General features: G+C 43.5%; 1 protein-coding gene and 1 long non-coding RNA gene across 2 annotated transcripts in view; one reads left to right on the top strand and one right to left on the bottom strand.

The window, feature by feature from the left end:
* Positions 1 to 23114, top strand: part of LOC140690323 (uncharacterized) — a 1184725-nt gene that overhangs the window by 1029172 nt on the left and 132439 nt on the right. The gene's annotated exons all lie outside the window — the stretch shown is intronic.
* LOC140690312 (uncharacterized) overlaps positions 1 to 23114 on the bottom strand; it is a 461064-nt gene that overhangs the window by 372641 nt on the left and 65309 nt on the right. Inside the window, exon 4 of the mRNA XM_072952009.1 lies at positions 22674 to 22892. Within this exon, the coding sequence (XP_072808110.1) occupies positions 22674 to 22892 (219 nt within the window). The remainder of the gene's footprint in view (positions 1 to 22673; positions 22893 to 23114) is intronic.

A 23114-nucleotide genomic window follows, 5' to 3' on the forward strand; every position in this document is an offset into this window, starting at 1 on the left:
GAATTGTACTCTTCCCCTGGAGAAAGGAACGGAAAGAGCGGGGGTCAGAATGAGGTGGGGCTCCATTCTTTATCTGTTGCCTCATCTCATCCAAGTCCCCAAACAGGGAGAAAGAGCAAATGTTCTCTTCATCATTTAAAGAGAGGGCTCCAGTGACGGTGACTTACTCAACCCCAAAACCAAGTCTGGGGGAAGGGCACATGCAGCAACGAGAGCAGTATCACCTGTAGGAAGGCAAAAAGAGCTCAGGGGATGGCTCAATGGGTCAGCCTGATTTCATTTCAATCGATAATACAATAGCACACTCTAAAAAAACTAGAATGCAATGGATTTCCTCTTTCTTGACATCTAGCAAGTTTCCACATCTCACATGTAACATTATCACGAACTAGTGAAAGGAAGAGTCCACAGACAAGGAAAATCAATGCCACAGGCAGGCTGAAACACAGGCTGGAGGAAAGGAAGGGAAAGGGCATAGTAAAGAAGAGGGGAAATTCTGGGAAAAAGACATCATCACAAGGACTCTCAAGCATCATCCAGCAATCATATAATCATTCTTTCAAGAGAGAGTTACTTAGGTCCTATTTTGTGCAACATTGTACAGTGGGCGAAGCAAGAGCACAGCGTCCATGGTGGCAGCAAGCTGCGGAGCTCCAATACACTTCTGATCCCGGTACCTTGCACACTTGTCCTCAGTATAAAGGCAAAATATATAGTAAAATAATCCAATGTAAACTCTATGCAATGCTGAAAAAAATTAAAGAATACCTAAATACCTGGACAGACACACCACGCACATTCCTGAATCAAATGACAGCATTCTTGGGATGGCAGTGCTCCCCAGAGCGATCCATATATTCAACGTGGACTCGATCACAATCCCAGTGGGTTCCTCTGCAGAAACTGACTATCTGCTGCTACAATTCATATGGGAATTCGAGGATCTCAGTAACCAAACCGTACTTGAAATAGAAGAACAGTTTGAGAGGACTTGTAATTCTCAATTTCAAACCTTACAACTGTATCTCCAGGTGAGATTAGAGGCCATTTTTAAGTTATAATTGTGTTTATCCTTATTTTCTAAATTCTGTACAACGAATATACCTGTTAGAATAAGAAATTTAAAAAGTAAGGTATCTTTTAAAACATGCAAACCTATTCATTCATTGGGAAAAAAATATTTTGACTATAAAGAAGTAAACAAATATCTAGTGAAAAAGGACTATTTAAAAACAAGAGTGCATTTACATTTTTTGTAAATTGGAAACTGAAAAGCACAAACACATCAAGTTTCTAGGGAGAGTGTTGCAACATATTAATTGTTATTTCCAAAATTCTAATTGAACAATGAAAACTCACGAAAGAGAAAATCTTGATTGACAGCCAACTGCAAACACATGGAGAGCAAAGGCCTAGAAATCACAGTTCCTTTAACTCTGCTACTAACTCAATAGGAGAGGAAATTCCTCAGTGAGGGGACAGTGGAATCCCATGCATAAGACAGGATACACAGTACAAACTGCACTAGAATTGGGGGTGATTTCCATAGAAGAATTCTAAAGTTACAACATTGATGAAAAACTATAAAAACACTGACAGACAGATTAAAACACACAGTCATATATATTATATAAAAACATATGAAGTCTGCCCCCATGTTGCATAGAAATACAAACATATTTGTTCATTTATGGGCACTGATTACTTTATCCCAGGTAGAATATTTCAACTAAAATAGATAATCAATAATACACTCCTCTTGTCAAAACTAGTTGATAAGTTACTCTGCTATGTATGCATAATGTGTCTAAGATAGATTTAAAATTAGTGAAAAAGATTTTTGTATGGTTTCTTGAACCCTTCTCAAAACACCAAGCTTAATTTTAAAATAAATCTGAGCAGTATTTCTATATGATCTTTTCCCTTGTGAAATGAACAACACAGTCTGTTGTCAAAATTCTTTCCTTACAATGATTCACGAGCACCGTATACTCACAAAACTGCTGGACAGCAAGGCACTATCCAGACACTGTGACAAATCAAATGAAACACAAGGAAGACAGTGACCCTATTCTGCAGGGCTTATAATCTGTTCCAACACCGGGTTTTTATTTGATTTGTTTGATTGGTTAGAAAAATAAAATCACTCAAGTACATTCTTCTTTGAGCATTATGTAAATCATGACTCTCTTTTTAGTGTCATGAGCAGGAAAGACTTGAGTATGAATTGATTAGATCAACTAGGCACAATCATCGCTGGAGCCTGTGTAATAAATAAGTACATGAGATCTAAAATAAACCTACACAGATCTCTGCAAGGAAAATGAAGAGGTGAGTTCCCCAATGAGAAAACAAACAATCAAGAAATCAAAAAAGGAAAACTTTTTCATTAATGATTCCAGGCAGTAGTGGAGCATGGTGGTGAAGATCACAAATGCTGGGGACAAACATGAGGGTCTGAAATCCCACAGCACTGGGTAGCTGTGACACTGATATTTCAGTGAAATTTTCTGCACCTCAGTCTCCTATCCATAGACTGGGGACAGCCACAGCACCCATCTCCTAGAACAGTCTTAAGAATTAAGTTATTTTTTATATAAAAGTTTAAATAAAATACCTCAGATTTTAAATATTACCCCAAAAGCTCAAGGAACAAAGAAAACAGTGATAAATTGGAGTTCATCAAATGTTAAAAATTTGCTTCAAAGGACACCATCCAGAAGGTGAAAAAACATCAGAGAGGAGAAAATTTTTTCAAATTATTTATCTGATTAAGTATTTGTATCTTCAAATAAAAGAAAAAACTCCTACAACTCAACAAGAAAAAGAGAACTCAATTAAAATGTGTATAAAGTATCTGAAAATGTATTTTTCAAAGAAAATATACAAATGGCCAATAAGCACAATCAAACGATGTTCAATATCATTAGCTGTAAAAGAAATCAAGTCAAAACCACTAGGAGAAACCGCTTCACACTTACTACAATAGGTTATAATAAAAAAAATGTGTAACAAGCACTAATGAAGACACAGAGGAAGCGGAGCGCGCAGCCCTTGCTTTTGAGGATGTAACACAGGGTGGCCACTTTAGAAAACAGCCTGGCAGGTCCTCAGAGAGTTGAACATTTGGTTTATGAATGACCCAGCATTTCTGCTCTCTGGTCACACAAGTAAGAGAACTGAAAACAAATGTCCACATAAAAATTCCTACAGGAGTATTCACGGCGCCATTACTCTTCACAAACAAAAAGCAGACACAACACAAACGACTATCACCTGATGAATGGGTAAACAGTAGGGCCCAGATATACAGTAGAATATAATTCAGCAATAGCAAAGCATAGAGTACTGACCCAGGCCACAACCTGGAAATACATTGAAAAAGTTACTCAGTGTGAAAGAAGTCAGTCACAATAGACAGTTCCATTTACATGAAATAACTTGTTTTACATGAAATGTCCAGCACAGGCAAATCCATAGAGAGAGAACAATGGCTGCCTGGGGCTGGGGGAGGATGAGGAAGATGGGAATGACTGCTTGTGCATACAGGGCTTCCTGTTGGGGGATGAAAATATTCTAAGATTGACTGCGATGCACAATTCTGGGCTTTGAGTAAAAACCGCTGCACATTTTAATGGGTGAATTGTATTAAAACTGTTAAGGACAAAAGCACCTAGGGCCAGAACCTTCAAATAGTAAATGCAAATTGCTAACTTTTATTACAGGAAGAAGAAACTGCCCTCAGCATGAAAGCAGGAGATCGGCAAATATGGGTTAACAGAATTGGACAAGAGCATTTCACTTGAAAGAGTTGCTGAGTGTACACGAAATATTCAGAAATAGGAAAACCAGCTTGACATCACGAAGAAGCATTCTGCTTCAAATGCAGATCAAGGATTCGGCAAGCCCAGCTGCTAGAAATAACCAGAGAAGAAACCTGGTTCTTACAACAAGCACCAGAGCCAACAAGGAAATGGTGGTGAGGAAAGCAGGCAGCCAAAAATCTGGAACAGTTTGCTACAAATAATTTCTCCACTGAAAATTCAAAAATAAAATGAAAGTGATGCAATGCTGAGCTGGCCTCACGTTAAAGGGCTTCCTCTGCTGCTCGACAGTTCTGTAACCCCGAATGAGAGACTCAGGAGAATCAGCATGGCTCCTGGCAGTCCCCAAGTGACTGCCCTCCAGCACGTTTACCACCATCACATCTGCCAGGGTTGTATTGCAGAGAAGAGACCAACTTCTAAAAGGCACAGGAAATGTTTACCAGGGAAGAAAAGGCTGCTGTCAGTCCTGGGACAGAGGCAGTGTGAGCAGAGGCCAGAAGGCTGCAGGTGAACTGGAGCAGACCTGGGGCAGGAAGGGACCACGGAAGAGCAGATCTCAATTTTCTACTCTCTCTCCCTAGAGGTAGGAGAGATAAAGCCTGCATCCTTCTCACCTGGAACTGTGGGTTCTGGCTGGCAGAAGTCTTACGTACAGGGAATGAATACTCAAGACTCTGTGGAAAAAGTCACGAAAGAGAGAGGGCGTAGGGACCCAACTCCACGAGCCTCTCAAATGATCCCATATTTATTGTGTATAATCAAAGGAAAACGTCATTAACAGTTGTGTGATAGTAAGCAGGAACTTGGGGAAAGAAGGATGAGACAGAGATTGTAGAATCCACCATGAGTACAAAGGCTTAGTGTATCTTTAGGTAAGTCATGGGGTGAGGGGAATAAGATACATTCTTTAGACATGTGAATTACAAAGCAGACCACCAGACCAGCTAGGTCCTTGCTTGGGGGATAATAGAGTATCTAACTGCACACAAGCCCAGCCTTTATAGCTGTGGGCCTGGGTCATTGCTTTGCGATGAGCAGAGTGCTATCTAAAACATCATCTACGCAAGCAAAGCATTATCTCTGCTTTTTAAGGCAAGGAGACAGGAGTGAGGATGCACAGGCACTTGCTTGCAAAGCAGTTACTAAGCATACGTTTTCTTCTTAAATTTGACAGGCGGCTGGGGTCTGTTACAATTTGTTAACCCAATCATGGGCTCCCACATGGAACCATTATGGAGGACACCCTAAGGTGACAAATCCTGGCTCTAGGTCTTTTCCTGCCAGCTTCAGCCACTCTAGCAGAGTCTAGGCACATTCCTGAATAATGATCATACAGAACCACCCACACTGTTAACTCCTGGTGCTTGAAACTTAATTTTAGCTCTACACAACTTAACGTAGAAAAGTTTCAGAAATAAAAGATATTATATTTACTTTATATCTCATCATAGGACTGATTTTTCTGATTGCTCTAAGCTGCTTCTTCTTGGTAAAGCACCTAATTCTGCAGGTGAATTCAGTACTTTCTTTGGGCATAACTAGCCAGTTTGGGCTCGCTAACTTCTATTGGTCAAATACCGATACACTTAATTGATTTCATTGTTCATCAATTTCAGCTGGGAGCAGAGGGAGTGTCACTCTGTTCCTCAGCCCACCCTCAACCCTTATCATCAGCAACTCAGGCCTCCGGAAACCAAAAAAAGCTTTTGTTTCCCTTCTACAGTTTCAACAAACCCAACAGGATACATAAGCCTGGAGAAAGAATTCAACACAAATGTTAAAACAAAAATCAATAAACCTGAAGCAACTCCATCTCCGAATCATGATACACAATGACATGAGATTAAGTGTGTCAGGCCCAAAGCATGGGTGAGCCTGACCACCTGATTTCTATTCTTCAAAGGAAGGAAAGTTTTCCTATTTTTTATTATCACTCTGTCATTGTTTCTGATTAAGCCAAAAACTAGTTTATGAAATAATTAAGCATTGAAATAACAGATTTTTGTTGTATCAATTACAGAAGGCATTCAGAGGTGTTAGGAAAAACCACCTCTGTAAAAAATGCAAAATTTCTTCCACTGTGAAGAACACGTATACAAAATGCAACAGAGAATTCAAGCTCTTGTGGAGAGGAGCAAAAGCCACAGAATCAAAGCAAAGTCATTACTATGAGTCAACTCAAAATTCACTGGACAATCATGTTCAATGCATTCAATGAAATTTAAAGGCATACTGCAAACCATACACTTAATGATCTGCAGGCTAGAGGAAGAATTTCTCTCTTTAACAGACAAGAGTAATCAATAGGGTGCCCCACCAAACAAGGACCAAAGAACAATCAGGTTTTTAACAGTTCTGATATATCAGCATTTTCTAAAGATCAAAATCCAGAAATTTTAAACATTGATTCACACCACAATGAAACAAGCACTTAAAAAAAAAGAAAAGAAAATAAGCACATAGAACATGTACATAGATCAATGAGAATTTCTTGAGACGCTGGAAGAAACAGGCTATAGTCTTTTACTTGAGAAATAAAACTACTTTTAAAGATAAATGCTAAAACACATTTCATCATTCATGTTGCCTTGAAAAATCTGAGGCACTTGTATCTGATTAGAAAAGCAATTCTGAGTAATAGTGTGTTACAATTCAGAGCCAGTTTGCTTTAGAAGAAAAGAGAAAAGAAAAGCTACCGTTTCTCATATACTGCACAAAGTGTGAAGTGTCTCCCTGCCTCTTTCTCCTCCCGTTTTCTAAGCTCATGCTTCCCAACCCTTCTGAAACAAGTATGAGAACCTCTTATTCCCGCCAATATGCCAAATGACAAAAGAAAATCAATTTATTTGTGTAAGTATATGCTTAAACCTTGAACTGGAAGAGAAAGATATCAGAAGTCTATATGGAACTTATTTCTACATTCCTGAAATCACACACACAAACGTTCACACAGACACAGACACAGACACCTACCCCCTGGATTACTGGGAAATTCACAAGCTTAGGATTTCCATCTTCTAGAAGATAACTTTGTAGTTAGTTTAAAATACAAAACTGTCAGCTTTGGAAAGCCTTGATCACCTGCTAAACCATCCAAATATCAAAGAGACCCAATTAGCCTTCTCGGTAGAATGTAATTTCCCATGATGGCAAAACATACCCTAAAAAGTCCTGGATCTAAGTCTCGTGTTTATCACTAGCTATGATCGTTTTTAAGCACATTAACAGATTCAGAAACTTATGTCTCAACAGCATTTATTCTTATTGAAATAGTATACGTGTTCATTTGCCTATACAGAGACCAGGTCCCATGATGGAGTTTAAGAGCTATTTTGTGTATTGCAATATTTATTTTTAAGTGCAGAAAAGGAGGGTGGGTATTACTCAGTTGTAGAGCACCTGCATAGCATGCACAATGTCCTGGCTTCAGTCCCCAGTACCTCAAAAAAAAAAAATAAATAAAATAAGGGCATATTTAAAAATGAGTAAAGTTATAAAAAAATGCAGACTAAAAACCACTGCAATCTAGGAGACACAATTACAATACAAAAAAACAAGAGTTTCTATCAATTATTGGCTATTTGCCAATCGCAGAGACAACCAGAAATCACACCTGATAACCATCACGTGTGATTCTCAGCATCCCTACTAAGTAGACACGGATGGGAAACCAGGCTCTGCAGATGAGGAGACGGAGCTCAGAGGAGCCGGGGACGCTGACCGTCCTGCTTCCCGTGACACCACATCAGCCCAGGGCAAGCGCTGACGGAGCTGCAATGAGGGGACACCCAGCTGCATGGAACCTTGGGGCACTGGGGAGTCCCAGAAAACACTAAAAACTGTTCAGTGAAAAACCAGCTCAAATATAATACACTGTGCCACATTCTTTAAACAGGGAACATGAGTGAGACCTTTTTGATGCCTCCGTGTCCTTTCTGCCATCGTCAGTTACTTGCCCTCACAGCGTGACCAGTGATGAACTGGACCCCATATGAAGCGCACTCAGATGACAGAGCATTTGAAGCTGTTTTATGAAGTTTGTAAGACTCTGTCTGTGCCTCACACAGGCGGTCATCCATCACTTCTCACCGGTGTGGATGTACCACCTGAAATCACTCCTTTCTGCTTTTTAAAATCCCTTCATCTACTCCAGACTTTTCAATAGCAAAGAAGCAGCTAAACCACAGACAGTGGACAGCTTTTCACCAAATTTCTTGAACAGCCCATCGGACTACCTGGAAGCCCTTTACTTTTATTAAACCCACTTCCAGGTACTTCATCATTTTCGGATTGGTGGACTTGGCCTCTGACTGAGCTACTCAGAGAGCTCCCAGCCTCACATCCGTGAGAGGACCCTGCTGTTGGGAGAAATCAGTGAGAAAGGCGTACATCCCCCAGTCATGTCTGCATGGCTAGAAGTGCCACAACGTGCTAAAAATTTATACCATCATAACCCCTGGGCTCCCATGGACTGGTTTCACATTAACCAAACTCATGAGACACTGATGCAAGAAAACCAGAAATTTAACTTATTAATGTAACAGAAGATGTGAAACTATGAACCAGACTGCAATATCAGAGTTCAACCATGAGTATATGTTCTCCTCCACGGCCCAAACACGGGCAGGCAGTCACATGGCAAGTGTGGACAGAAGCAGAGCAGGAAGGATTTCTAGATGAATTCAATGGACTAAATTTCTGTTATACCAACAGATCTGCTGCCTGGAAAACAATTAATTCTAATCACGGTGCACTCTTCGTGGACAGTTGCCGAGACACGACTGTGAGCACCTGTGTAACTCTCCTTTCCCTGTCCTTTCTGGGCTAATTGATGCACAGACGTACAGAAATCGAGGGATGCAGATACATCTAAACACCCAAAGCCCATTCTGGGAGCCACAATACCATACAGCCAGGGTTAAAATACTTGCTCTGCCACTTACTAGTTCTGTGACCTTGGTCAACTTACCCTCTGTGTGCCTCAATTTCCACACTGTGAAACTGGGATAACAATCAAACCTTCCTTACTCGCTTGTTGAGAAGATTGAAGGATTCATTTCTGTAAAACGCTCAGAAAAGAATGTAGCACATTTTGGGTGCTCAACAAATGTCAAATTAATATTACAGTGGTTTACAAGTCTCCTTCCTAATCATCTTCTGTGTTTCCTGGCTAGACTAATACCCAAAGGAAATTCTTATTTCTCCTTTTATAAACTCATGGGATGAACCCTTCTGTTCCATCCCACCACCTGTTTAAACTGATGGAAGGGATACCTCCTCCCCACTCCTCTGGGCCATGCAGAGTGCTACTCCCTTCACAGCCCTGACCCCTGGCCCACAGCTAGCCCTCCTCACATTAACAGATTGAGTTGTGATTCCGGGGAGACAAGCAGGGCATGTGAAACCCTTCCTTTCCCTCCAGTGTTGACTACCCTAGGGAAGCACCCTGGATGCTCAGCTCCATTGCAGAACAGCCCTGTGCATGATGGGGCTCATTCTCTCAAGGGAAGGCTTGCTGTGGCCCAGAGATACCTGGGACAGGGTGAGTCTCTACTTCTGGGACACAGTATCATGACACTCATTTATCCACAGCCCTGAAGTTCATGGAGAACGTGGCTTCATCAGTAACAAAGAAGACATTTATCGCCTGCCTACTCTTTTGTGTCATCTCTCAGTTGGCTGCTGGAGACAACATGTGTATAAGTATTGGTTCCCCTTAGGCCCCAACATATATGAAGTAACAAAAATTTCTGTGGCTTAACGTTGGTCCAGGGCGACTGTGTAACAGTTCTGACTCTGCTGATGCTAAATTATGGGTGTAGGAATTATGGAACGTCCTCAAATATCTTTCATCATAAAATCAGCTTTTCTTATTTTCTTGTTTCTTTGTAATTACCAAAGACTATAAAATGATGGCTGCACACAAAACAGCAGCTAAAGTTTATGAGCTCTCTTGACATACCCACTGTGGTAAACATGTTACATAATTACTAATTCTCACAGTTCTACAAAGCAGATATGAGTGTCCCCTTCTCACAGACGAGGGGAAAACTCAGAACGAGCTGACTCAGGATCACATGGTTCAGTGTCAGCACGTGCAGGCAAACCCAAGTCAAGAAACTACACCCCATCATATATGTACCAAATCAACTCCCACCAATTAACACACAGCGGCGGGGTCAATACTCAGGGAACTCAACACACCTTTCAGCTTTATGGTGCTCCAGAGGCAGCTTCTAGCTGTTTTATAATATCCCGGCTCACTGGTTTCTAACACTAGAAGAAAAGCCCGATTTTGCCATTGTTTGCACAGCAAGTCTGAAATGTTCACAGCGAGATAAAAGAATAAAACTATGATATAAGCAGAAAAAATTTTCCAGGTAGAAAGACATAATGGACGTTGTGCTATTCTGAAGCATTAAGCAAAGGAATCAAAATAAAATCACATTGTTTAAGCCTTATTTTACAAACAGAAAAATTAAGACTGTAAAAAGTTGCAACAGCGCCACCTATGGCTAAAAAGACCTTCCAGGTTGCCGGGAAACATGCAACACAAAAATTGACTGTAAGATGAGAAACGAGAATCAGATAACTAGAAGCTTATGTAGCATACACTGCACTTTGCTTCGGGGGGATGGAGGGGTATTCAGTATTTAATCTGATATTGCTAATACTCCTAAATATAAACAAAAGACATAGGCTCATGGAAGCTCATCTTAGAAGAGGAAAGAATCCAGTCCAGCCACTTCATTTTACACGAGGGGAGACTGAGACCTGAGATCTGTCCTCCTGGCAATCAGCAGCAAAGCTCTCCTAGGTCTCATGTCTTGCACTGTAGTAAAAACCAACAGAACTGTACTACGCCTATATTCATAAAAGTCACGTCTGTATTTTTCCAACAGTAGGTAATCTAAGTATCTTGCAAAATACTTCTCAAAGAGCCAGGAAATCATAGAAGGGTATTGAAATACAAAAACATTTATTTACATATTAAAACAGCATGAGCTTTATTATCTCTATTAAAAAAGTGACATGTCAAATCAAAATTTTGAAATTTTAAAACCTGAAAAGAGTGCAGAAAAAAATCAAAATTTTCTTTAGTCACAAAAGAGAGAAGCTTATTCCCTGATAATAATCAATGTGGATTTTTCTAAACTTAATGGTTCTGGTCAGAATCCCGAGAAATTAAATGTCTGATGGATGGTTACACGGCAACATGAATTCTGAGCTTACATTCTGTGTAAATAATCTTCAAGGTCGTCTGCTTAAGGCAATTTAAGTAGTCCCTGTCTCACTAGAATGACACAGATTTCATTAAAGCTTCATACTGCACTTAAAAAAAACAATCCTAGTTACTTTAAGCCATATTAATGTATATCATATATACACATATTGAATATGCATCAGAAATAAGCTACCCTTTTTAGTATTCAGAGTTGATACTTCTAAACTATCAGTCACTGTGAAAGCACATTTTTATTAAGCACCTCTACGGTGCTTTGTATACAAGGCGTCCAGCTCTCACAGTCAGACAAGGTAAACCATATTACTCAAATTTCACAAATGACGAAATATACTTAAGCCATGTAAACAACTAAGATATTCATCATCAGGAAAGAAAAGAGTAAGGATTTTACTTACAATACTCACTGACAAAGTTTTCTTTCATACTAAGACTACATAAAACAAATTCAGTGTTTGGAAATTTTTCAGTAAATAAGCACCACTAGAAAAAACAAGTAACATCATTAGCAACAGTTGGACTTTCAAAGACCACTTCTCTCTTGCACAATAGTTATTTTAAATGTTTTGTTTTTAGTTCTCACAAAGCACTAAATTAAAAAACTATTTCCTTTACAGTCATTACCTGAGAATAAAACATTTGTGAAAATGTACAATTTTAATTTATGCCACTCTGCCTCTCATTCTCACTGGTGTCTCTCCTTTGAAGACCTCATCAGGCTGAGATAGCTAAAATCGGTCATTTATGGGCTCACAGGAGTTCGGGAAAACACTCAACGGGAAGCTGATTAGAGGAGCAATTGAGAATTCATCCTGTGCAGCCTGGATTCCAGCATCGAGCTAGCCACCGCCAGCTGCGTGTCATTTGGGGCAAGCTGACCCATCTCTCAATCCCTCAGCTACAAAAAAGGAGACACTGATACCTACAATCAAACACTTGCTATGAAGTAAAATATGAGCAAAGCATTTTAGCCTCAGTTAGGCGTCCACTCACAGCGAGTTTGGTCATTATGATGATGAGGATGGCTGTTAACAAATTAAGCTCGACCAAACAGGAGAAATCACCTTAAAGGAGAAACATTTTAAGTCCATGAGTATTTCCTTTTGGGTGGACTGTAGAATATTCTATAGATTTTTTTTTAATAAACCAAATTTTGTCCATTAATTGTAGATTTACAGGTTCATAGACAAGTCTCCAGAAAAATAATTAGAGGCCTCTAACCTCTGAAAATTAAGATGTAAATTTAAAAAAAAAATCAGGGAAGAGATTATACCTCATTTGGGAGAGTATGTGCTTAGCATGCATGAGGCCCTCAATTCAGTCCCCAGTAACTCCATCTAAAAACTTTGTTTTTTAAGAAATAGAGAATTAAAGCAAAAGGATGGAGGAATACGGAAATTTTTAGAGACTCATCTCAGATTTAAGATAGGGAAGAAACCATCCAATTCTCAGAAGAAATCTTGAGGACTATGTAAACTGGATCTGAGATGTCTAGTCTTTTAACATTATTCATGAAATCATATTACCAAGTCTTAAAACTACCTGATAACCCACAGTGGTGATACTGATCATAACAGCTACCATCACGTATCGAGCTCCGGCTAGGACTGCTCTGTTCTGACATCTCTACCCCTAAGGCCTCACCAGGCGGAGAGCACTAAATTCGGTCATTTATGAGCATCTCGTGTAAGTCCTCCATTTGTGCTTCTCACTCTCCCCTCACCAGCTCCTCTGAGGGAAGCACTGTTATCATCTTCCCCACCCGCAGATAAGGCCACTGAGGCACAGACACTAAACCCGTTCCAGGCCACATTGGAATTAAAGGACGTCTGTATTTCTGCTGTTTTGCTTTTGACAAAGGAATCTGAGATATCAATTCAAAGCAGACTGTTAAATAATCAAGTCTGTCAGGTCTTCACCTCAAAGAGCAGATACTATAAATTCCTGCTGTAGGATGAGGCTGCCGTCACAAACTGACTCAGCTTGAAATTAATATCCAAGATGAAGCAGCGGATACACGTAAATATTCACGATTGTCAAGTCTGCCCACGGGTCTGGGCCCTTCACTGCCTGAAAGGGGGTGAAATCCCCACCCGTGTCTGGGAGGGAAGCGCGGCTCTTCCCGGGCTCACCCAGGCTTCATAGGCTATTTACCCCCACAGACTAGCCTCAACGGTTAAAAGCTCTCAAGATTTTTACACCAGGCAAAACTGAAAGACATTTCTGTAGATGGAGCACTTTCTCAGGCTTAAATTTTTTTGCCTACACTCAGCCAGAGGGAGAAAAGAAACAGGACTCTACAAAGTCCTGACCCTCACCACTCACAGGAGTAGAATGACCACAGCAGAAGATGGCCCTTCACATTGCAGGATGTGAACAAAATAAAGATGCCCCAACAACAGGCACTCCCAGACACAGCGCTCAGCAGTCTTCTGCACAATCACAGTTGTGCAGCCCTCAACACCTTCTATTTCCAGAACACTTCATCAGCCCAAAAGAATCCCCCTATCACTAGCATTCACTCCGTAATCCCCCTCCACCCAGCCCCTTCCAACCATCACCTGCTCTCTGCCTCTGCATGTGCCTTTTCTGGGCTTTTCAGATCACTGAAATCAACAATATCTGGCCGTTTGTGTCTGCTTCCTTTCAATTAACATGCTGTTAGCAAGGCTTGTATATTTTGAAGTGGCATCAGCATCTCTTTATTTTTTATTTTTTTTGGAAACGTTAAAGATTATTAGAAGGTGGTAAGTACTATCAAAAAGAGTAGAGTGGAGCATAAGTGATTGTGTTTCAAAGGCAAAAGTGTGGGTTGAACAGTCAGGGTGGACTTCCCAAAACAGGTGGCATTTTTCATTTTCCTCTTTTTTTTTTCCTTTTTTATTCACTCTTACGTGTGAATAATGTTCCACTACTTGGAGATACTACATTCTGTTCATCCATTCAGCAGCTATGTATGGACGAGGTCCAGAAGAATGAGTGTAAGGGGTGACTAGCATGGATGGCATTTAAGCAAAGGGCAAAATGTGTTTTCAAAAAAAAGCCAACAAACAGAGGCGCAAGGAAATTCAGTGCGTTTCTGAGCAAAGTGCTTGCTTGCTTCGGCAGGACTACCGTGCAGGGCTGGGGCGGATATTGGCAGGAATCACGGTGAGGGAGTCACCTGAGAAGACATCCCACTGCAAGCAGCTCAGCCAATCCTCCTCCCTCATCCTGTATTGTTAGAGCAATGTTTCTAGGTTACTCTTATTTCAATTAATAGCATTTAACTGCACGTCTGATCATCACCATCAGACCACATTACCTCCAAGTCACAGAAAATCATTCACTGACCGGAGCAGCACCAGGACATAATGGTGATGGATTAGGGAGTCCTGCAGCATTCCAGCCTGCAGGCACAAACCCCACATGTGCCCTGGTGATGTCCAGAAAATAAAATGCATGGAAATATCTCACTGCTGGAACACGACATCTGCCCTCAAATTGCCCGAAAATCATGCTGGCAAAGCACTACTCAACCTTCTCAGTACAAAAAAAAAAAAAAGCTAAGAAGGCAAATTTAGGCTCTTCCATTGAAAACCAGCAGCCACCACTGCCAGTATTTGAGCTGGAATGCTCCTGACTTTGAAAACCACTGCGCAGTTACTTTTCAAACGTGAAACTCATATATATATACCACGTAGATGATATTGCAGTAGGATTTTTCTTTTCAAAATTTCCAGTTGCAAAATTAGCACAAGAAAGTTTATGTTTAGGCTTTAAAAAAAATCAATTATCCTCCATTTTCTTAATTTTGAACTTATTATTATTTTATAAATGGAGCTATGGTGCGTATTTAAAACCTTTTGATTTCTGAAAACAAGACGTTTATGACCTCACTATTTCAGAGCAAACTTTAACGATTCTTTGAGAGGTGGGGCCTGGGGTGCTCACTAACAGCTCTTTAAATACTGACAAGGATGTGCTATTAAGTAATACAAAGGCTCTAAGTCCACATTAGCTCAGAAAGCAAAGAAACCACACCAAAGACTTCCTTAAATATTTTATATATTCCTATTCTTTTGAATATTAAAGCTCTTAAAACATATGATTTTTTTTGAAAAAGACAACAGCTGTAATAATTTTCCTCTCACCAAGAAAGCAATCTTTCTCAGGAATAAAAACCCCTATGGAAATCGAAATGACAGGACGTTTCTAGCTAAGTGAACATCCAGATCTGAACACAAACCTAAATCCTATCAGATCTCACTCGAAGGAGCTCTACAAAGGCCTGGGCAACCCTGGAGATTAGCTCTTTTGTTCCAAATGTTGGCTGAGCTAAGATAATCACACTAGGCATGGAAAGAGAGAAGAGGAATGTCCACCTGGCAGCCTCCATCAGTTTTCTTCCAGCCACAAGGTGCCTCTAGGGCAGCCCCGCTAACAAGTCCCCCATAAGAAAAGCCGGCATCCACACTGCCCCTGCCGTCCCCAAGTAGCCCCGAAGCCCATATCCCAGCCTGTGAATGGTCTTCAAATGATCCCCCAGTTGGTGGCACCCTCCACCTCTTCCCCGCTACACACACACACAAAGCCACGACAGCCTTCCCAAAGCACAAATTTGATTACATCAACCCCACTTCAAACAGTTCAGAGGCTCCCTGGTAGAGTTCTAGCCCCACCCCAGACCCTGCTCGCCCAGCCTCATCTCAGTACATAGGTCCCCAGTGACCTCAGGAGCCCCTTGACCTGCTCCTACTTCCCACTTGGCTCCAGGTTCATTTTGACTGTTTCCCAAGGAAGCCTTCCCTCCCTCCAACCTCCACAATTTGTTCCTCTCTTCCTAGAACATTCTAGGCTAACTGACAACGCTAAGCTCTCAAGAAGCAAATACATTTTGCTTATTTATGTGGCTACACTCTCTCTCCCCTAGACTCACTGAAGTGCACGTGTTATGAATAAATGAATGACGGGTTGGATCTCAAAGGGACAGACATACCTGCTCTCACCCGTCCCGACCCTTTTGTCTGTAGTATATCAGAAGCAAAACCAGAAGTACCTTCCCTGAGGGTCACTTCTGTTGACACCCTTCACTGCCTACTGTGTCAGTTCTAGTAAAACTCAACTTCTTCCAAAGCCCTTCACCCCGGACTCTCTCCAGTGTCCTCCCCAGCAGGGGCTCCCTCCACCCTGGACCGCACAGGGCACTCTCCCCGGGTCCCCACGCCAAAAGCCTCCAGGCCTCTGCCCGGGCTGCACCTGCGACCTGAGCCACATTCTTGACTCCTTCTCTTGGCTGACTCTTACTCTGTCCTCACAACTGAATGTACAGCCCATTTCTTCCAGGAAGTCCTCTCTGATAATGTCCTTTAGGTCTTGTCTGGGCTCTATCTATAGCAGCAGTACATGGTGACCAACTGGGTGTTTGCCCACTCCTTTGAGACCACGAACACTTGGGAACCACGTGGGAAGGAGTGAGAGATTACAAGACAGGTGGGGGAATCAAAAAGCAGAAATCACAGCCCAAGTCCCAAATTCAAGGATACTTTCTCAGAAAAAAGTATAAACTATTTCACACGTGTGCCATTTGGCTACTATTTTTGTGGCTTGTGGACAGCAAGAACTTGGTGTTCTAGCCCAAAACCCAGGTTACATGCAAAGAAATGTATATATTCTTATCCAAAGGAAACAAGAGCTGCTCAACAACAGTTTTCATTTAGAACTGAAAGGAAATTTGATAAAGGCAATCTCTCTCTCTTCTTTCTTTTCTGGAATCATATAACTTTAGAAGTATTTGCGTGACTAACAGACGGCTACAGCCCGTGATTCTGCACTGAAGTGTTTGAGGCTGAGGAAGCCTAGATTACATTCACTCTGTAAATGCAATCACACCAACACACTGATAGGTGCCGTGAGTGGTGGAGCTGATGTTCCAAAGCAGGCAACATTATTCTGTAAGAGAACTCTAAATAGAAAGTAAGAAATGCAATGTCCTGTACTCAATTTCATTTGCTATATGGGCCATTAACTGATAGTATATCTTGACTAATGAAACCCAAAAATAAATTGTCAACTTCGATTTTCTTCATCTGACCGTTTTATGCTAACATCGGATATTAAACTCTCACTCCATATGGAAAGCTCAGGCCTACGCTGCAGCACAGTTACATCCCGTGGAAGAAAGCCGACCAAGGGAGAACTGGAGAGTTTCCCTTCAGAAGCTGCAAAGTCTGGTTTTGCACCTGTACACCATTTGCAACCACGTCATCATCAAAGGAGTTAGACGTTACCTCTCTGGGACGAAAATCACTGTGTGCTTCAGAACCATCAAAGAATGCTGAGCTTTGTGAAACAGTCCAGAGGCGCTTAAATCATACTTTTTCTGAAAGGCTCCAAAACTGACCCACTTCACCATTCCAGGTATAACAGGGAAGTACTGGAAACAGTAGAGAGAACATGCCCTTGAATTCTGACAAGGCCCTGCTTGAATCCTGCTACAGCATTTACTAGTCGCTAAATGGACCAATTCTTTAACCCCTCTGAGAAGGCTTCCCAATCCCCAAAAGGGGGCTGCCACCGCCCACCTGGGAGGCATGGATGTGAATGAAACACGCAAGTAGGGCGGCCGACTGGTACCTGACACGGGGCCTGGCTAGTTTCCCTCCGCTGCCCTTCTCCCCCTTTAAACTTGCACTGTTCCCCCGGTAACGATCCAGCCCCCGGAACAGACTGCCCGTATCTTCTGTGTATCCCTGGATACATGCCTTACCCTTAGGAGGCCAGAAAAACAACTGCCTCCTCCCAAGTCACTAACAATGTTCTTAAGAGTCTGGGTATTTTTAACTCTATTTTTCAGGGAGACTATTCCAGAATTTTGCAAGCACCATTCTCCAGGTTGGCTCCCCTCCCAGTGCCCATCCCTTCTCACCTCAGATCCTCTGTCTGACTGCCTTCTGTTCATGGGAAAGCGAGTCCGGTAAGGTGGGGCTCCCTAGGCCTCCCTCCCTCCCTCACAGGTGATTGTGACTAACTTCTCCCCACTCCTCACTGCAACTCTAGCTTCTGAGGAGTCTACCCTCCCGTACCCTGCAGCCTCTGCACCTTCCCAAGACGCACACGTGGCCACGACCCTCCCTTCAGATTTCTGCCTGGCTGGCCCTGCCCAGCCCCTGGCCCCTTAAGGATAACTGGCATTGCTTTGAAAATGGCAAATGCCACTGCCTGACACACCAGAGCTGTATGGTCTGGGCTTTCCTCCAACCAAGACACAGCCCTGCCCCCCTCAGTCTCAGTCTGCATCTCTCGAGATGATCTAATTCACATGCAAGGCTGTGAACACCAGCTAAGAATGACGACTCCCAACGTGTATCTCTAGTCCGGCTCCTTCACCTGAGCCCCAGGCTCATCGACCCGAGTGCCTCTTTGAAGTCCTAATTTGGATGACAAATGGCATCTTAAAAATGCCTCATGTCCACCATTTACTCTGGAATTCCATTCCTGTCAGGTATCTCCCAGACTCCCCATTTTAGTAACAGCCCCAGCACCCACCGAGGTGTCTGAGGTCACATTCAATTTCCACTGTTCCCTCCCCCAGGCCCTGCCCTGGAATCAGTCCTGTTATCTCCATCAATAAGCCCATCTCAAGTGTAGTTCTGTAGGGACCATGGCCGGAAACACACAAGCTCACAGCATGGTGCACTAACAGTCCTCCGTAGGGTGCTCCCTGGATGGGGAGGCATCTCCTGCCGCTGTTCACCTCAGAAGGCAGTGGATTCTCACACAGGAGGCCCAGGAGAAGGGACTCAAGGTTCTCCCATGGTCTGAGCTTTGAAGGGCCCGAGGTCTGGGGGAGCTCCTAATTAGCAGACACACTTGCCAATGAGCAGATGAGGATGGGGGAACCCACGCAAGGCTGTTATCACTTCAACTCATGGGCTCTCAGGAGCCATGGGAAAGGCCTGTGTCCAGTGTACAGCCCAGCCATCACAGATCCCAGCCTGCATTTGCCAACCCGGACAGCCTAGACTCCATCTACTTGCGACACTTACTTCTGTTCTGTTCCCCACCCAGAATGTGATGGACTCATTCAGATATTCTGGCCTGTCTCAAGCGAGACAAATTCAGTGAAAAATGAAGTGTCCACATTTGGACCAGAGCATGAAAGGAGAAACAAGGCCTCATGGTCAGCATGATGGTGGTGGCCAAACAATTCCACCAGGTGAGATGAACCAGGGTAGGGTTGAGAATCCAAGGTCCTGGGTTGGACAAATCATCTTCCTTCATTGTTGACTGGGGTGTTGGGGACTGACTACCACAAACTAACGACACGTTAGGGGGCCCACGTGGTGGGCGTCAGCTGCAACAGAAACGGATTCAGCTCTTTACTGCCAACATGGGTTAAAAGTAAAGGCCGAGGCAGGAAGGTCTGCACGGCTGCTGAGGCAAACCACAGACCCAGCTCTGAATGCCCACTGGCTGGAGCAGAGAGGAAGCTACTGCCCTTTTAGCAGTCCCTTTGCCCAACAGATCCAGGTAAGCCAGCTACTTAGGAGAAGGCCATGTTGTCCTGATACTCAGAAAAACCAGCCTCGTAAAGGGAAAAAATAGTGGCATGGATTTTAGACCCAATTCTGCCCCTTTATGAAGGCAAAGTAAAGTAAATGGCACGGGGAAGTTGAATGCAAAAAAAAAAAATTAAAGAACCAAACGGTGACCGCTTCCTCCAACAGCGTCCCCTGCAGCTGTCACCTCCGTGGCGGCCACATCCTCACCAGTGACCGCCGGCCAGGAAGCGACGTCACGCACGTCACACAGCGACAGCCAGGAACCGCGTGCCGAGCACGTTTGTGTAAAAGCAGGAATCGAGCAAAATGCTGCAGAGTTTGACCTTACAAGTTTAAATACTCCATGAAAAGAATCCCTGAGCAGCCGACTAAATCAATTCACATCTTACTTCTTCAAAACAATGAAACAAATTTAATAAGGGCGCATTTGTCACCAAATAAAAGGAGGACCAAACATGTTCCTCAAAAGCAAGGATTTCAACAGGTATCAAACACCAGTGGGTGATGAGCTAACAAAGCAAATATTCCAAAAAATTAGAAAATAAAAAATGACTAAGATAATAGATGGATCAAAACAGCTGTTAAGTTGTTGCTTTTTAAAGCGATGGAGACTGTACGGAGGGCAATCTGGCTATTTCAAATGCAGGGTGTGCACAGCCCACATTTTCAGAAGCAACAACATGCTCACTGGGCAGTACAAGTGAAAAAGGAGTAAAGAAAAAGGAAAAGAGGAACAAGAGAAAATTAGAATCACACAAGAACAAAAATAATTTTGACTGCATGTACAAGAATTTATGTGAGTGTGTGAGGCCAGGGACGCGGGGATGGTGAGGCCCAACCTCACCTCCTGCTCAAGGGAAAGCAGGGGCCTGAGGGGAGCGGCGCTGCCGGGGGACCACAACGTGTTCAGCTCCCCTAACCAAAATTCGACCTACAAGCGACTAGGCAGCTTTTGAGCTACAAATTATTGTCGCATTTCAGTCTGGACCGTTTTACTCACTTCCACCAAGAGTAGCAGGAGAGAATGAGGCTCTGCTCCTGCACCAAAGCATTGTTTAAAAAATTAATGACTGTGGAATAGTAAAAGAAACAATGGAGTAAAAGTGACTGGAGGAGAATGTGCTTGACCCGAGCTCACTGGCCGCGTTATCTCAATGACGTTCAGATGCTGGCTGAGCCCTTATGGTACCAGAATAGACAGACCCACAAGGAGGCAGGTTTAATGCGCTGAACCACTGTGGGCTAAGTACACATCCGGCTACTCCGCCAAGTCCCAAGGGCAGACTTCAAAAGGCAAAAACAAGCTGGCATTCTCTGGTGGGGCTGCAGACTCAGAGACAAGCATTTGTTGAGCAAAAATGTCACCAGTGCCTCCTATGACAAAAGAAGTGGCACTGGCGTGGGGGCTGGGGCAGGGCTCCAGGCTTCCACTGCTCACTCACCAGTCTGTCCAGGGGGAGAAGGTGGTCCCTGCTTAGGTTTCGCTGATGCACCTACTTGACTAATGTCTGGGGCCTCAGCAGGAGTTGACAGATGAGGTGAACGGAGCGAGACTCTGTGTAGCACGGTGCTGGGAGCTATGCCCTCAGCAGTGCCCAGGCTCCTAAACATGCCAGCTCATCTCCAAGAAGCAGATGGGGAGTGCGGGCATGTAGATCACAGGGCCCTGTGAGGACAAGTACAGATCATGGCCACGACATGCCTCTCCTCTTCCTTAAGCCATAGAGGTATTTCTGGGGAGGAACAGAAAATTCATCCAGAGCCTGCTAGGTGGGCTCTCGCAGGTGGGACTAGTGTCCCCTGTGCTTCTCACTCACAGGGCTGGTCTAGACATTCTTTTTATTAATTCCCTAGCATCTTCTCCTCCAACTTACCAACAACCAGAAAGTAGGATCTGATCTTAGGTAAGTTCAAGAATCACAGAGCACCACCTCCAAAGCGGGCCCGGTAGCACATGCCAGGTCTTCTGACCGCCACCTGTGGGACCACCATGAGCCCTCTCCAGACTCAAGGACCGAGGCCGTAGGCCGGGGGGACACAGCTTCCCTCACTCACCCCAGCAAAGGGGAACCACGTCTCGGCAAAGGCATCTCACCCTCTTCAGCCCGAGGGAAAACATGATAGATATACAGGGAAACAGAGCAGAAGGTGGGGGGTAGGCAGCCCAGAAGAGCTCATCTGTACTTCCGAGGCAAAGTGGGGCCATTGACTTAATCACAGGGACAAAGTGGGAATGAACATTTCCCTGCTCTGTCCCATACACCGTGATACGCCTTTCCCTGCATAAGGAGTTCATTAGGAAGTCCCTGGCGGTGTTTCTGATGTCCTAACTTGGCATGGTGGCTGTCGGGCAGGAAGAGACGGCCTGAGCTGAAAAGGTGCTGGGCCTGGGAGGCAGGTGACAGCGGCTCCAGCCGCAGCTCAACCAGCGCCTCGTTCTGCCTCTCGGGGCTCAGCATCTCATCTATAAGCAAAGGGATGAGCATGTACCAGGACAGGCTGCGCAACAGAAATGAAATGAGAGCCATGTAAAGAAAGTTTCCCAGTTGCCACGTTTAAAATTTGAAACAAAGAAACAAACCAACAAACAAAAAACAAATACTAGAATGTGATTTTAAGAACAGATCTTACTTAATCTACTGTATGTAAAATACTATTATTTTGACATGTAATCAATATAGGAAGTAAAGAGATAGTTTATGTACTTTTACTAGACAAGCCTCAGCGTCTGATGTGCATTTGACCTACAGCACATCTCAGCTGAGTCCAGCCTCCTCCCCAGTGCTCCTAGCATCAGTGGCTTTGGCTACTTTATTGGACAGCAACTCCAGGGGTCCCACCATGTTCCTGGCTGTAAAGCGGGAGTAAGTGTCCACACTAACCCTAAAAGGATCTCTCTGAAATAAAGGCGGATTCACTTTGAAATGTCTGGAAACCGGCGGGCTGCACCTCCCTCCCCCCTTGGCTACAAGATTGACTTCTTCCTTGCTGATCCCTTTCTGGATGTAGGGAAGCAATCCAGCACACAGCCAAGGTGGACTGGCTTCCAGGTAAACTTACCTGCTGTCTGTGTCCAGTCCCATGAAGTCCTCCTTCTCAAACGGGATGCAGGGGAGGGGGATCTTGTCCCCAGAATTCTTGGGGCCACCATCCAGCCACTTGGACTTGAGCAAGATGAAGAGTGACTCAGTGAAGTCCTCGATCCTCTTCTCCACCACCCTGCAGTACTCTTAGATTGAAGGCAACGTCGGTGCGCGTCTGCTCGGCTACCTCCCCATGCTGCACAAAGACAAAAAGCTGAGAGTCATTAAGCGATGTGCCATACAGCTCCTCTGCATGTGGAGCTTCTCGAAGGCCTTGGCAGAGAGACATTCGGTAATGGTGACAAGGCCCACGACCTTGGGGTGTTTCTGGAAGACGCTCCACCGATTCTCGGGCACATAGCGGTGCCTGTAGTGGATACAGAGTGTCCACTGGGAGCCACAAGGGCTGATATGGCTA

The sequence above is a fragment of the Vicugna pacos genome, chromosome 30 (assembly GCF_048564905.1).
Source record: "Vicugna pacos chromosome 30, VicPac4, whole genome shotgun sequence".
NCBI classification, from domain to species: Eukaryota; Metazoa; Chordata; class Mammalia; order Artiodactyla; family Camelidae; genus Vicugna; species Vicugna pacos.